General features: G+C 45.6%; 1 protein-coding gene across 3 annotated transcripts in view; it reads left to right on the plus strand.

The window, feature by feature from the left end:
* SHFL (shiftless antiviral inhibitor of ribosomal frameshifting) overlaps positions 1-17,321 on the plus strand; it is a 75,436-nt gene that overhangs the window by 52,004 nt on the left and 6,111 nt on the right. For all 3 annotated transcript variants that reach the window (XM_056570621.1, XM_056570622.1, XM_056570620.1), the window contains exons 4-7: positions 3,850-3,891; positions 5,559-5,588; positions 8,601-8,756; positions 15,661-15,764. In XM_056570621.1, the coding sequence (XP_056426596.1) occupies positions 3,850-3,891; positions 5,559-5,588; positions 8,601-8,756; positions 15,661-15,764 (332 nt within the window). The remainder of the gene's footprint in view (positions 1-3,849; positions 3,892-5,558; positions 5,589-8,600; positions 8,757-15,660; positions 15,765-17,321) is intronic.

The following is a 17,321-nucleotide window of genomic DNA, read 5'->3' on the forward strand; positions in this document are numbered from 1 at the left end:
AAAAGTCTAAACGGGAAGAAGTGGTCTTTTTAAGAGCAGATCCAAATAGTAGAGAAGAACGGAGCACTCACCCGAAAAACGGTGAACCAGTGGATGCTTCTTTATTCATCGAATAATGTAACGACAGGAACAACAAAGGAGCAGGGAAGGCTGACAGGATGGTATGCGGGGGGTCAGCAGTCACACAGGGGGACGGCTTTGTCAGGCCCAGGGGATCTGTTGCTAAGATTTTCTTCTGCTCTGCTGACACCTGATGCCCGTATCAGGAACTGTCCAGAGAGCACTGTGGGCAAGACAAAAAAGAAATTCAAAAAGAAAAGAATTTCCTCTGTAGCATACAGCTGCTAAAAAGTACTGTAAGGATAAAGATTTTTTAATAGAAGTCATTTACAAATCTGTTTAACTTTCTGGTACCAGTTGATTTAAAAAAATATATATATTTCCACCGTAGTACCTCTTTAACATCAAATCAACAACAAAAGCAGGTACGGAGAACTCACCAGGTCACTTCTTCAATGGCAGTCTCCCAACATTGTCATCTTCAGGTAGGAGCGGGGAGGCTGTAGATGGAACCGGGGGAGTTCAGACGCCGAGCCACGGACCGTATCACGCCGCCTTGGCGGCGTGATACGGTCCGTGGCCCGGCGTCTGAACTCCCCCGGTTCCATCTACCGCCTCCCTGCTCCTACCCGAAGATGACAACATTCGGAGACTGCCATTGAAGAAGTGAATGGGTGGGTGCTCCGTACCTGCTTTTGTTGTTGAAAACCCAAGGTATTTTATAAGTAGAGGAGAGCGGCCTGGAGCAGGAGCTTGGTGAGGTACATTTATTGCCAATATATCTCTATCTGATGTGGCCATATTGTTCATGATCACCCAAATACCAACAGAGTCAGGGTTTCTCACTCAAGTAGTCATAGAGAGTCATCAATAGTATTCATAGAGAGTCATCAATAGTAGTCATAGAGAGTCATCAATAGTAGTCATAGAGAGTCATCAATAGTAGTCATAGAGAGTCATCAACAGTAGTCATAGAGATGAATGAATATGAAGTGGTCGGCACTGCGGCTTTGGTCCTGGTGCACGTAGATACAATAACTGACAAGTAGAAAGAATTCCCGGCACACGGTAGTCGTTTTATTTTGCTTTATTGCGGTTCACAGCTTAGCGTCTGCACGCGTTGCGGCTCCACCTGAGCCTTTTTCAACTGTTGAGAAAGGCTCAGGTGGAGCCGCAACGTGTGCAGACGCTAAGCTGTGAACCGCAATAAAGCAAAAGAAAACGACTACCGTGTGCCAGGAATTCTTTCTATTTGTTAGTAGTCATAGTCATCAATAGTAGTCATAGAGAGTCATCAATAGTAGCCATAGAGAGTCATCAATAATAGTCATAGAGAGTCATCAATAGTAGCCATAGAGTCATCAATAGTAGTCATAGAGAGTCATCAATAGTAGTCATAGAGAGTCATCAATAGTAGTCATAGAGTCATTAATAGAAGTCATAGAGAGTCATAAATAGTAGTCATAGAGTCATTAATAGTAGTCATAGAGAGTCATCAATAGTAGTCATAGAGAGTCATCAATAGCAGTCATAGAGAGTCACCAATAGTAGTCATAGAGAGTCATCAATAGTAGTCATAGAGTCATTAATAGTAGTCATAGAGAGTCATCAATAGTAGTCATAGAGAGTCATCAATAGCAGTCATAGAGAGTCATCAATAGCAGTCATAGAGAGTCATCAATAGCAGTCACAGAGAGTCATCAATAGCAGTCATAGAGAGTCATCAATAGTAGCCATAGAGAGTCATCAATAGTAGCCATAGAGAGTCATCAATAGTAGTCATAGAGTCATTAATAGTAGTCATAGAGAGTCATCAATATTAGTCATAGAGAGTCATCAATAGCAGTCATAGAGAGTCATCAATGGCAGTCATAGAGAGTCATCAATAGTAGCCATAGAGTCATCAATAGTAGCCATAGAGAGTCATCAATAGTAGTCATAGAGAGTCATCAATAGTAGTCATAGAGTCATTAATAGTAGTCATAGAGAGTCATCAATAGTAGTCATAGAGAGTCATCAATAGCAGTCATAGAGAGTCATCAATAGTAGCCATAGAGAGTCATCAATAGTATTCATAGAGAGTCATCAATAGTAGCCATAGAGAGTCATCAATAGTAGTCATAGAGAGTCATCAATAGTAGTCATAGAGTCATTAATAGTAGTCATAGAGAGTCATCAATAGTAGTCATAGAGAGTCATCAATAGTAGTCATAGAGAGTCATCAATATTAGCCATAGAGAGTCATCAATAGTATTCATAGAGAGTCATCAATAGTAGTCATAGAGAGTCATCAATAGTAGTCATAGAGAGTCATCAATAGTAGTCATAGAGAGTCATCAATAATAGCCATAGAGAGTCATCAATAGTAGTCATAGAGAGTCATCAATAGTAGTCATAGAGAGTCATCAATAGTAGTCATAGAGAGTCATCAATAGTAGTCATAGAGAGTCATCAATAGTAGCCATAGAGAGTCATCAATAGTAGTCATAGAGAGTCATCAATAGTAGTCATAGAGAGTCATCAATAGTAGTCATAGAGAGTCATCAATATTAGCCATAGAGAGTCATCAATAGTAGTCATAGAGAGTCATCAATAGTAGTCATAGAGAGTCATCAATAGTAGTCATAGTCATCAATAGTAGTCAGAGAGTCATCAATAGTAGTCATAGAGAGTCATCAATAGTAGTCATAGAGAGTCATCAATAGTAGTCATAGAGAGTCATCAATAATAGTCATAGAGAGTCATCAATAGTAGTCATAGAGAGTCATCAATAGTAGTCAGAGAGTCATCAATAGTAGTCAGAGAGAGTCATCAATAGTAGTCATAGAGAGTCATCAATAGTAGTCATAGAGAGTCATCAATATTAGCCATAGAGAGTCATCAATAGTATTCATAGAGAGTCATCAATAGTAGTCATAGAGAGTCATCAATAGTAGTCATAGAGAGTCATCAATAGTAGTCATAGAGAGTCATCAATAATAGCCATAGAGAGTCATCAATAGTAGTCATAGAGAGTCATCAATAGTAGTCATAGAGAGTCATCAATAGTAGTCATAGAGAGTCATCAATAGTAGTCATAGAGAGTCATCAATAGTAGCCATAGAGAGTCATCAATAGTAGTCATAGAGAGTCATCAATAGTAGTCATAGAGAGTCATCAATAGTAGTCATAGAGAGTCATCAATATTAGCCATAGAGAGTCATCAATAGTAGTCATAGAGAGTCATCAATAGTAGTCATAGAGAGTCATCAATAGTAGTCATAGTCATCAATAGTAGTCAGAGAGTCATCAATAGTAGTCATAGAGAGTCATCAATAGTAGTCATAGAGAGTCATCAATAGTAGTCATAGAGAGTCATCAATAATAGTCATAGAGAGTCATCAATAGTAGTCATAGAGAGTCATCAATAGTAGTCAGAGAGTCATCAATAGTAGTCAGAGAGAGTCATCAATAGTAGTCATAGAGAGTCATCAATAGTAGTCATAGAGAGTCATCAATAGTAGTCATGAATATGTCCTAACAAGTCCTGGTGTGAATGTGTTCTAGTGTTTGGAGTAGTCAATAGTCTTAGAACCTGCAGAGGTCCCATTGGAGTCCACTTTGGACGACCTCTGAAGAAGAAATATAAAACAGGGTGAGAGGACACAGAAGGTGGGACAGCTTGTAATTCCCAGGCTCTCCACCAGCCTGGCTTCAGAGAGAACATTCAACCCAATACTGAATTTTTATTTTGTACCATGGTCCTAGTATAGGAATGATTGTGATAATGATATTTTATGACTCTTTCAGAACGTGATCAATAAAATGAAGAAGGACAATGACTTGCCAAAGGTAATCCCTGTGCCCAGCTTGGATTTGTCTATATGTATATACACAACGCTCATGTTTTGTTGATATCCTTTACCTGAGATGTTGGATCGGTTTGTAATATCCATGAAAACCATTCCCAGAGCCCATACCAATAGCAGGTATAACGTACTAAAATATTTGCAGTAGCTTACACCTCAGGTCTCAAGTCCTGCAGAAACGCGTGGGAACTGAGTTCCTGCACTTTTTTCCACAGCAGGAACACCATTCCCATTAGCAGGAGTTCTGCAGGACCAGCCCTTGAGTGGAAATCTTGGATGAGTTCCCCCACTTTTTTTCCCCAGGACTTGACCCCTGTTACACCTGCACAGATACTTAAAGGGGTACTCCACTGGCCAGCGTTTGGAAGTAAATGTTCTGAACGCTGTTTTTGCGCTGGCCGACCCCCTCAGCGCAAAAACAGCGCTCCGAACATTTACTTCCGAACGCTGGCCAGTGGAGTACCCCTTTAATACTTGGGCCTTAAAGGAAAACTCCCATATTACTCCTTATTATACATTACCAAATTACACAAAATATTTGTGTAGAACAAATAAAAACACAGAGTCCTCCATAGTTTATCATTTTTATGGCTGAAAAATATGATGACAAAATAGCAAGCTTCCTAGACTACCTAGGTTCCTTCATCAGGCATGGTGTTACTCAACATCTTTATCTTTTATATGTGCGGGCCAGGGGTTCATGGGGTACTCCGGTGGGGAAAAATTTTTTTTAATCAACTGGTGCCAGTAAGTTAAACAGATTTGTAAATGACTTCTATTTAAAAATCTTAATCCTTCCAGTACTTATCAGCTGCTGTATGCTCCACAGGATGTTATGTATTTCTGTCCAATCTGACCACAGTGCTCTCTGCGGACACCTCTGTCCATGTCAGAAACTGTCCAGAGTAGGAGAAAATCCCCATAGAAAACCTTTCCTGCTCTGGACAGTTCCTAACACGGACAGAGGTGTCAGCAGAGAGCACTGTGGTCAGACTGGATAGAACTACACAATTTCCTCTTGAGCATACAGCAGCTGATAAGTACTGTAAGGATTAAGATTTTTATATAGAAGTAATTTACAAATCTGTTTAACTTTCTGGCATAGAGAATGTTCCCCTCAGACCTCGTTGGGTCATCACAACCATGGACCAGATGTTAATAACAGAGCAAGAAAATGTTGACATTCCGGCCCTTATTTACTAAGAGTGTTGGGCGCATGTTCAAAATCAATGGACTGTTCATGCAGTGTATAGACATGTAGGTTCCTCCAGAATCTCTGAATAGTGAATGGAGGGATCCTAAGTGAGGCCTTTCCTATATAAACTATATCATTTCCGTCAAAAATGGGTTTTCTGAAGCAGACGACCCTTTTAAAGGGGTGATCTAGGAATAGGAAAACAGAGCAGATTTGTTTCCAAAAACAGCTCCACGCCCTTCTTTAGGTTGTGTGTGGTATTACAACTTGGCTCCATTCACTTCAATGGAACTGAGCTGCAATACCACGCACAACCTGAGGACAGGGGTGACGCTGTTTTTTTTTAAAGAAATCAGCTCTGTTTTTCTGTTTATGGATATTATCATATTACATATTGTTGTATCATTATTACCATATGTAGATTTATAAAAATAATCAATGTTTTCATTTTTTAGGACGATTTAAGCTCCGACAAGGATATAAAGGTAAAGTTCTTTATACTACAATGCATTGATAGGGAGTGCGGTGCCATCTATGGGGGAGATTTAGCAAAACCTGTGCAGAGGAAGGGTGATATCGTTGGCCATAGCAACCAATCAGATGGCTTCTTTCACTTTTCACAGGCCTCTTTAAAAATGAAGAAGCGATCTGACTAGTTGCTATGAGAAACTGCTCTGCTCTTTCCCTACACAGGTTTTTGGATAAGTCTCCCTCTATACGATTTATATGTAAAATGGGATCATTGGAAAAGGGAAAGTTGTCCATAGCAACCAATCAGATCGCTTCTTTACTTTTTAACAAGGCCTCTGCAGAATGAAAGAAGTGATCTGATTGGTTGCTATGGGCAACTGGGCAACTTTTCCTTTGCACAGGTTTAGATAAATCTCTTTGGCCATGTTCACTTGACAGACTTTCTGATCGGAATCCGGAGAAAATATATTCCATTTACATTCCCGCTAAATTTCCGCCATGTGAACATAGCCTTACCATCCTTACCACCCCAGACAAAAGGAAATCAAAATCAAAGTGGAAAACCGCACTACAGGCTGATCCAACTTTATGTAATGTCCTTAAAACAAGTCAAAATGAGGCTCAGTAGTGTGTGTGGCCTCCACGTGCCCGTATAACCTCCCTACAACGCCTGGGCATGCTCCTGATAAGGTGGAGGATGGTCTCCTGAGGGATGTCCTCCCAGACCTGGACTAAAGCATCCGCCAACTCCTGGACAGCCTGTGGTGCAATGTGGTGTTGGTGGATGGAGCGAGACATGATGTCCCAGATGTGCTCAATCGGATTCAGGTCTGGGGAACGGGCGGGCCAGTCCATAGCATCAATGCCTTCCTCTTGCAGGAACTGCTGACACACTCCAGCCACATGAGGTCTAGCATTGTCTTGCATTAGGAGGAACCCAGGGCCAACTGCACCAGCATATGTTCTCACAAGGGGTCTGAGGATCTCATCTTGGTACCTAATGGCAGTCAGGCTACCTCTGGCAAGCACATGGAGGGCTGTGCGGCCCCCCAAAGAAATGCCACCCCACACCATTACTGGCCCACCGCCAAACCAGTCATGCTGGAGGATGTTGCAGGCAGCAGAACGTTCTCCACGGCATCTCCAGACTTTGTCATGTCTGTCATATGTGCTCAGTGTGAACATGCTTTCATCTGTGAAGAGCACAGGGCACCAGTGTCAAATTTTCCAATCTTGGTGTTCACGTCCTGCACGGTGTTGGGGTGTAAGCACAACCCCCATCTGTGGACGTCGGCCCTCATACCACCCTCATGGAGTCTGTTTCTGACTGTTTGAGTGGACACATGCACATTTGTGGCCTGCTGGAGGTCATTTTGCAGGGCTCTGGCAGTGCTCCTCCTGCTCCTTCTTGCACAAAGGCGGAGGTAGCGGTACTGCTGCTGGGTTGTTGCCCTCCTACCGCCTCCTCCACATCTCCTGATGTACTGGCCTGTCTCCTGGTAGCGCCTCCATGCTCTGGACACTACGCTGACAGACACAGCAAACATTCTTGCCACAGCTCGCATTGATGTGCCATCCTGGATGAGCTGCACTACCTGAGCCACTTGTGTGGGTTGTAGACTCCATCTCATGCTACCACTAGAGTGAAAGCACCGCCAGCATTCAAAAGGGACCAAAACATCAGCCAAGAAGCATAGGAATTGAGAAGTGGTCTGTGGTCACCACCTGCAGAACCACTCCTTTATTGGGGGTGTCTTGCTAATTGCTCATCATTTTCATCTGTTGTCTGTTCCATTTGCACAACATCATGTGAAATTGATTGTCAATCAGTGTTGCTTCCTGAGTGGACAGTGTGATTTCACAGAAGTGTCATTGACTTGGAGTTACATTGTGTTGTTTAGGTGTTCCCTTTATATTTTTGAGCAGTGTATATTGCCATATATGAGTTCAGCATTAGGGGGTATGTGGCTTCCCCAGAGGCAAGAATCAAATATTTCTGATATTCCCAACAATACATTAGACAGATATGAAACTCCTGTCGGTGAAGTCAGTGAGATCCTTTTATCCATGTATGCAGTACCAATGACTGGATCTACAAATGGTTTCCTTAAAGTGGTTTTCCGATCATCACATGTATTAAAGGGGCATTCTGAACATTATGGGAGGCCGTGGTCATGAAGTCACGCCACGCCCCCTCCATTCATGTCTATGGGAGGGGGCGTGGCGGTTGCCACACACCCTCCCATAGACATGAATGGAGGGGGCATGGCGTGACGGCACAACCGCGGCCTCCCGAACCCGGTGTTCTCAACATAATGTTCAGAACGTTGGATGTCTGCACGGTGATCGCGCGGCGCGGGGGGGGGGGGGGGGATGGTCTGCTGGGATAGGATAGGGGATAAGATGTCTAGCAACAGAGTACCCTTTAAGCCCGCAGGGCTGTATTTGTGGGAGTGGCGTACATTGGGGCGTACGTTGCGTTCAGACCCACCCTACCCAACCCTCCCTCTCTTTTTCATAGGGTATGCCCTCTGTATACTCTTGAACCATCTAGCATAAATTGATATCCTCAGAATAAGCCATTAACTTCATACCGGTGGGTGCAGGCCCTGACTGGGACCAAATTATAGGCCTAGGCATTTTTTTATTTTTTGGTGGGGGTCCATCTGCTGGGACCCCCACCAATCACCATGGTTTAGGGGCTCTCCAGGTTTGCAAAGCTTTAACTCCCATCATGCCTGGAGAGCCTCAGGCGTTATGGGGTTGTAGTTTTGCAACAGTTGGAGAGACAGATATTGGGGTACAGTTTCACCCATCATCCCTTTAGAAGGTACTACAGCTCTGATGGGACAGTCAGGCAGCATACTTTGTCTGTCCAGGCATGCTGGGAGTTGTAGTTTTGCAACATCTGGATGCACACTGGCTGGGAAACACTGGTATACAGTATGAATCTGAATGGTTACACACTTGACCAAGGGATCCCTGGATTCTGTCACATTTATTGCTATAATAATATATATTCCCAGGATCTGGCCGCCAGGTTGAAGTGTTTGCCCCTGACGGAAAAAAATTTGAAGATGTTTAACAACGCCTCCGAGAACCGAATCCCCTCCAGCGACAGACAGTTTGCATGCAAAGACTGCGACAAGATGTGGTGGAGAAGAGTTCCTCAGAGGAAGGAGGTGAGTGTCACCACTGCTGGGACTTACTGCTGGTAGAGAGGGACAGGGAAATGCTCTAAGTATAAATTAAAGAAGCACTCCAGTTTTTTTTTTGCCTATATCATGTACACTCACCATCACTAGTTGTCGTCGTTTTTTATTTTTTTACAGCTACATCTATGTGTTTGTGATCACAAGTCCAAAAATTTCTAGTACCTAAGGGTAGGGTCAAACGTAACAAATCTGCAGCGTATTTTATGCACCCTCTCGCCCTGCCCCCTAGCCTGCTCGCAGCGGCAATCCGCCGCTCCGAGTAGCCACACTGGGGGCCTGCGGCTACACCGCGATGTCTGAGTGCACTCAGCGACTTGCAGGCCCCCAGTGTGGCTACTCGGAGCGCCGGATTGCCACGCGAGAGGGGGCATAAAATACGCTGCAGATCCGTTACGTGTGACCCTACCCTAAAGGTAACAACAGGAGTTCGGCCTCTGACTTTTGGACTCTTGACATTTTATTTTTATTCTGCGGGTCAATACGATTATGATACCGATGTTTACACTTTTTTCTATTATTGTACTGCTTTTAAAAACCTTTTTTAACCAAAATAAGTACCGTATATACTCGAGCCAAGGCCCCTAATTTCACCCCAAAAACCTAGGAAAAATTATTGACTCGACTATAAGCCTAGGGTGGGAAATACATCATCCCACCATGTCATCATCCCCCCCGTCATCAACACCCCTGTCATCATCACCCCGTCATCATCACCCTGTCATCATCACCCTGTCATCATCCAGACCCCCGTCATTAACACCCCCTTCATTAACACCCCCGTCATCATCACCCTGTCATTATCACCCTGTCATCATCATCCTGTCATCATCACCCTGTCATCATCACCCCTGTCATCATCACCCCTGTCATTATCACCCTGTCATCATCACCCTGTCATCATCACCCCGTCATCATCACCCTGTCATCATCCAGACCCCCGTCATTAACACCCCCTTCATTAACACCCCCGTCATCATCACCCTGTCATTATCACCCTGTCATCATCATCCTGTCATCATCACCCTGTCATCATCACCCCTGTCATCATCACCCCTGTCATTATCACCCTCTCATTATCACCCTGTCATTATCACCCCGTCATCATCACCCCTGTCATCATCACCCCGTCATCATCACCCCGTCATCATCACCCTGTCATCATCACCCCTGTCATCATCACCCCTGTCATTATCACCCTGTCATTATCACCCTGTCATCATCACCCTGTCATCATCACCCTGTCATCATCCAGACCCCCGTCATTAACACCCCCTTCATTAACACCCCCGTCATCATCACCCTGTCATTATCACCCTGTCATCATCACCCTGTCATTAACACCCCCGTCATCATCACCCTGTCATTATCACCCTGTCATCATCACCCTGTCATCATCACCCTGTCATCATCACCCTGTCATTATCACCCCTGTCATCATCACCCTGTCATTATCACCCCTGTCATCATCACCCTGTCATTATCACCCCTGTCATCATCACCCTGTCATTATCATCCCTGTCATTATCACCCCTGTCATCATCACCCTGTCATTATCACCCCTGTCATCATCACCCTGTCATTATCACCCCTGTCATCATCACCCTGTCATCATCACCCTGTCATCATCACCCTGTCATCATCACCCTGTCATTATCACCCTGTCATTATCATCCTGTCATCATCACCCTGTCATCATCACCCTGTCATCATCACCCTGTCATTATCACCCCTGTCATCATCACCCTGTCATCATCACCCTGTCATTATCACCCCTGTCATCATCACCCTGTCATCATCACCCTGTCATTATCACCCCTGTCATCATCACCCTGTCATCATCACCCTGTCATCATCACCCTGTCATTAACACCCCTGTCATCATCACCCTGTCATTATCACCCCCATCATCATCACCCTGTCATTATCACCCTGTCATCATCACCCTGTCATCATCCAGACCCCCGTCATTAACACCCCCTTCATTAACACCCCCTTCATTAACACCCCCGTCATCATCACCCCTGTCATTATCACCCCTGTCATCATCACCCTGTCATTAACACCCCCGTCATCATCACCCTGTCATTATCACCCCTGTCATCATCACCCTGTCATCATCCAGACCCCCTTCATTAACACCCCCTTCATTAACACCCCCGTCATCATCACCCTGTCATTAACACCCCTGTCATCATCACCCTGTCATTATCACCCCCATCATCATCACCCTGTCATTATCACCCTGTCATCATCACCCTGTCATCATCCAGACCCCCGTCATTAACACCCCCTTCATTAACACCCCCTTCATTAACACCCCCGTCATCATCACCCCTGTCATTATCACCCCTGTCATCATCACCCTGTCATTATCACCCCTGTCATCATCACCCTGTCATCATCACCCTGTCATCATCACCCTGTCATCATCACCCTGTCATTATCACCCTGTCATTATCATCCTGTCATCATCACCCTGTCATCATCACCCTGTCATCATCACCCTGTCATTATCACCCCTGTCATCATCACCCTGTCATCATCACCCTGTCATTATCACCCCTGTCATCATCACCCTGTCATCATCACCCTGTCATCATCACCCTGTCATTATCACCCCTGTCATCATCACCCTGTCATCATCACCCTGTCATCATCACCCTGTCATTAACACCCCTGTCATCATCACCCTGTCATTATCACCCCCATCATCATCACCCTGTCATTATCACCCTGTCATCATCACCCTGTCATCATCCAGACCCCCGTCATTAACACCCCCTTCATTAACACCCCCTTCATTAACACCCCCGTCATCATCACCCCTGTCATTATCACCCCTGTCATCATCACCCTGTCATTAACACCCCCGTCATCATCACCCTGTCATTATCACCCCTGTCATCATCACCCTGTCATCATCCAGACCCCCTTCATTAACACCCCCTTCATTAACACCCCCGTCATCATCACCCTGTCATTATCACCCTGTCATCATCACCCTGTCATCATCCAGACCCCCTTCATTAACACTCCCGTCATTATCACCCCTGTCATTATCACCCTGTCATTATCACCCCGTCATTATCACCCCGTCATCATCACCCCTGTCATCATCACCCTGTCATTATCACCCTGTCATCATCACCCCTGTCATCATCACCCTGTCATTATCACCCTGTCATCATCACCCCGTCATCATCACCCCTGTCATCATCACCCTGTCATCATCACCCCTGTCATCATCACCCTGTCATTATCACCCTGTCATTATCACCCTGTCATCATCACCCTGTCATTATCACCCTGTCATTATCACCCTGTCATTATCACCCTGTCATTATCACCCTGTCATTATCACCCCTGCCATCATCACCCTGTCATTATCACCCCTGTCATCATCACCCTGTCATCATCACCCTGTCATCATCACCCTGTCATTAACACCCCTGTCATCATCACCCTGTCATTATCACCCCTGTCATTATCACCCCTGTCATTATCACCCCTGTCATCATCACCCTGTCATTAACACCCCTGTCATCATCACCCTGTCATTATCACCCCCATCATCATCACCCTGTCATTATCACCCCTGTCATTATCACCCTGTCATTATCACCCCCGTCATTATCACCCCTGTCATTATCACCCCGTCATCATCACCCTGTCATCATCACCCAGACCCCCGTCATTAACACCCCCTTCATTAACACCCCCGTCATCATCACCCTGTCATTATCACCCCTGTCATTATCACCCCTGTCATCATCACCCTGTCATTATCACCCCTGTCATCATCACCCTGTCATTATCACCCTGTCATTATCACCCTGTCATCATCACCCTGTCATCATCACCCTGTCATCATCACCCTGTCATTATCACCCCCATCATCATCACCCTGTCATTATCACCCTGTCATCATCACCCTGTCATCATCACCCTGTCATTATCACCCCTGCCATCATCACCCTGTCATTATCACCCCTGCCATCATCACCCTGTCATCATCACCCTGTCATCATCACCCTGTCATTAACACCCCCGTCATTATCACCCCTGTCATTATCACCCCTGTCATCATCACCCTGTCATTATCACCCTGTCATTATCACCCCCGTCATTATCACCCCTGTCATTATCACCCCGTCATCATCACCCTGTCATCATCACCCAGACCCCCGTCATTAACACCCCCTTCATTAACACCCCCGTCATCATCACCCTGTCATTATCACCCCTGTCATTATCACCCCTGTCATCATCACCCTGTCATTATCACCCCTGTCATCATCACCCTGTCATTATCACCCTGTCATCATCACCCTGTCATCATCACCCTGTCATCATCACCCTGTCATCATCACCCTGTCATTATCACCCCCATCATCATCACCCTGTCATTATCACCCTGTCATCATCACCCTGTCATCATCCAGACCCCCGTCATTAACACTCCCGTCATTAACACTCCCGTCATCATCACCCTGTCATCATCACCCTGTCATTATCACCCTGTCATTATCACCCCTGTCATCATCACCCTGTCATCATCACCCTGTCATCATCACCCTGTCATCATCACCCTGTCATTATCACCCCTGTCATTATCACCCCTGTCATCATCACCCTGTCATCATCACCCTGTCATCATCACCCTGTCATCATCACCCTGTCATCATCACCCCCGTCATTATCACCCCCGTCATTATCACCCCCGTCATCATCACCCCTGTCATCATCACCCCTGTCATCATCACCCCTGTCATCATCACCCCCGTCATCATCACCCCCGTCATCATCACCCCCGTCATCATCACCATGTCATCATCACCCCCGTCATCATCACCCCCGTCATCATCACCCTGTCATCATCACCCCCGTCATCATCACCCTGTCATTATCACCCCCCGTCATCATCACCCTGTCATTATCACCCCTGTCATCATCACCCTGTCATTATCACCCCTGTCATCATCACCCTGTCATTAACACCCCCGTCATCATCACCCTGTCATTATCACCCCTGTCATCATCACCCTGTCATTATCACCCCCGTCATCATCACCCTGTCATCATCACCCTGTCATCATCACCCTGTCATCATCACCCTGTCATCATCACCCCCGTCATCATCATCCTGTCATTATCACCCTGTCATCATCACCCTGTCATCATCACCCTGTCATCATCACCCCCGTCATCATCATCCTGTCATTATCACCCTGTCATCATCACCCTGTCATCATCACCCCCGTCATCATCATCCTGTCATTATCACCCTGTCATCATCACCCTGTCATCATCACCCCCGTCATCATCATCCTGTCATTATCACCCCCGTCATCATCACCCTGTCATTTTAACCCCCGAAAAATCGTGCTGAAAAACTCGGCTTATACTCGAGTATATACGGTATGTTTAAAATTTACTTATTCTGACCCCTACAACACTTTCTAATATACGGGGCTGTATGATGGCACATTTTTTGCGCTGTAATCTGAAGCTTTTATCGGTACCATTTTTTGCGTATATGTGACTTTTTGATCACTTTTTACACAGTTCTTTTCTTGGTTGTGATGTGACCAAAAATCAGCAATTGTGGACTTTTTTTTACATTTATTGAACTTTATATTTTAATCGTTCGGACATTGCCGCATGCGGCAGTACCAAATATGATTATTTATTCCTTTTTTTACTTGTAAAATGGTAAAAGGGGGTGATTTTCTTTTTTTATTGAGGGAGGGGCTTATTCACATTTATTTTTTTTTTTACATCTTTTAAGCCCCCCACAGGAGACTATTTATCTATTTAGTTCTAATACTGTTAAGTGCTATCCACTCATCGATCTGTTTCTAAGGTCTGACAGAAGGCAGATCAAAGACAAGTGTATCCCAACCAGGGTGCCTCCAGCTGTTGCAAAACTACAACTCCCAGCATGCCCGGACAGCCGTTGGCTGTCCGGGCATGCTGGGAGTTGTAGTCTTGCAACAGCTGGAGGCAGCCTGGTTGAAAAACATTGTCATAGACAAAGATCCCTGTAGTGATCGTGAAGACAGGTGAGGATACCTCCAGCCACCATCTTGAATCATCGGACCCCCATGATTGCATGGCGGGTGGTCCGATGAGTCTTTCAAAGCTGCCTAATACTTCAGATGTCGTGCTCAGTATTGTCTATGAAGCGAGTGTAGCTCCTGCGCTCACTTCATAATTCGGATGAGATTCAGGACATGCATGTACGTCCTGGTGTTCCACATGTTCCAGGCAGCCCGGGCGTTTAGGTATGTCCTCTGTCCTAAAAACTCTATTTATTGTGATATTGTGACTGCCTTTTTGGCATGTTTTTACATAAAATTGCATAAAAAATTTGAACAATTTCCTGCAGTTTTGCCCATTTTACGTGAAAACGCATGCAGTACCGCAACAGTATGCTAATAAAACGCCACGTGTTAACAGAGCCTGTGGACTATGAAAAATGCAAAAATACTACCTCACATATCTTGTTACTTCTGATTTGCATTTGCCTTCCTGAATTTTTGGGGGATTTAAAGGGGTATTCCAAGAAAAAACTTTTTTTTTAATCAACTGGCTCCAGAAAGTCTAACAGATTTGTAAATTACTTTTATTAAAAAATCTTAATCCTTCCAATAATTATCAGCTGCTGAAGTTGAGTTGTTCTTTTCTGTCGGGCAACAGTGTTCTCTGCTGACCTCTCTGCTTGTCTCGGGAACTGCACAGAGTAGAAGAGGTTTGCTATGGGGATTTTCTTCTACTCTGGACAGTTCCCGAGACACGTGTCATCAGAGAGCACTTTAGTCAAGCCCTGAGTTATGCCATATACGATTTTGTCCCCTTATTGTTTGTTTAGGTGTCAAGGTGTCACAGTTGTCGTAAAAAATATGATCCTGTTCCATATGACAAGATGTGGGGGATTGCGGAGTTCCACTGCCATAGATGTGATCGCTCTTTCAAGTAAGGCGTTGAGGACCCGCAGTATTATGTCTGTCCGTTTTCACACTGATGTCAGTGCCAAACACCAATATCCTGGTTAATTCTTACATGTTTAAAGGGGTTCTCCGCCCCTAGACATCTTATCCCTTGGGATCTCAGCTGCAGAACCCACCTGTTGCGGCTGTAGGAAACGCTGGAGGCTTCGGCTCCCGACCACAGTGACGTGAGACTGTGATGTCACGGCTCCGCCCCCGTGTGACGTCACGCCCCTCAATGCAAGTCTATGGGAGGGGGCATGACAGCTGTCACGCCCCCTCCCATAGGCTTGCATTGAGGGGGTGGAGCGTGATGTCACACGGGGGCGGAGCCGTGACGTCACAATGCTCCGGCCCCGTGATCGACAGTAATCAGACCCGGAGCAAACACGCTCCGGGGACTTATTTTAACGAGGGGCAGTGTGCAAGATCACGAGGGGTCCCCAGCGGCGGGACCCCCGTGATCAGGCATCTTATCCTTTGGATAGGGGATATGATGTCTAAACTCCAGAGTACCCCTTTAACGAGTTGTTCGCTGCCTGAAAAGACTCAGGCTGGCTAAAAAAAAATAAGAAATACTCACCTGCCTGATCCTTCGCAAGCAGTGCCTAGTCACTGCCAGTGATTGACTGAGCGGGCAATTACTGCATGTTGAATAGAGAGCAGGAAGTCCGTAAAGGCAGTAAGACAGGGCACTGTTGGCGAGGGATCAGGCAGGTGAGTATTGCTTATTTTTTCTATTTTTCAGTCATTTTAAGCAATGGACAACCCACTGAACATGGGAATAGCCTTTTGATGAAAATCTTTCTTACACAATCCCGTCTAGCGCCAACAATGAGTCCACGGTCAGAAGTGCTCAGATGCAATTTCTTCTCCATTTTGGTGGAGAAGAAATTGTATCCCCTTAAAAGAAGAAATTATATCCCCTTAAACAAAATTCCAGTGCCAGATAACCCCGCCTTTACTGCACATCCACCAGATTTACTTCTAGGAACGGTGGGTGAACTCAGTTTGTGAATTCCTGCCTACCTCATTCTCCTTACACTGTAGTGTTGATATGGCGGCATGCGCAAGAGGGTATACATGTGTTAGCTACAGCTTCAAAGCCCACACTGGGTTACACAGGGTTCTATAGGTGTCTATAGGGGCCACATAGACCACGTAGAAGTCTACTTTGACTTTTCTTTCTTAAAGGGATACTCCGCCCCTAGACATCTTATCCCCTATCCAGGGACAGAGAATAAGATGTCTGATTGCGGGGGTCCCGCCACTGGGGACCCCCGCAATCTTGGCTGCAGCACCCCAGACATCCGGTGCACAGAGCGAACTTCGCTCTGTGCCTGATGGCTGGCGATGCGGGGCGGAGGCTCGCAACGTCACGGTCACACCCCGCTAGTGACATCACAGCCACACCCCCTCAATGATAGTCTAGGGGGCGTGACAGCCGTCACGCCCCCTCTCATAGACTTGCATTGAGGGGGCGTGGCCGTGACGTCATGAGCTGGGCGTTAACGTGACATCACAAGCCTCCTGCGCTAAACCC

Source organism: Hyla sarda, chromosome 4 (genome assembly GCF_029499605.1).
Source record: "Hyla sarda isolate aHylSar1 chromosome 4, aHylSar1.hap1, whole genome shotgun sequence".
Classification (NCBI taxonomy): Eukaryota; Metazoa; Chordata; class Amphibia; order Anura; family Hylidae; genus Hyla; species Hyla sarda.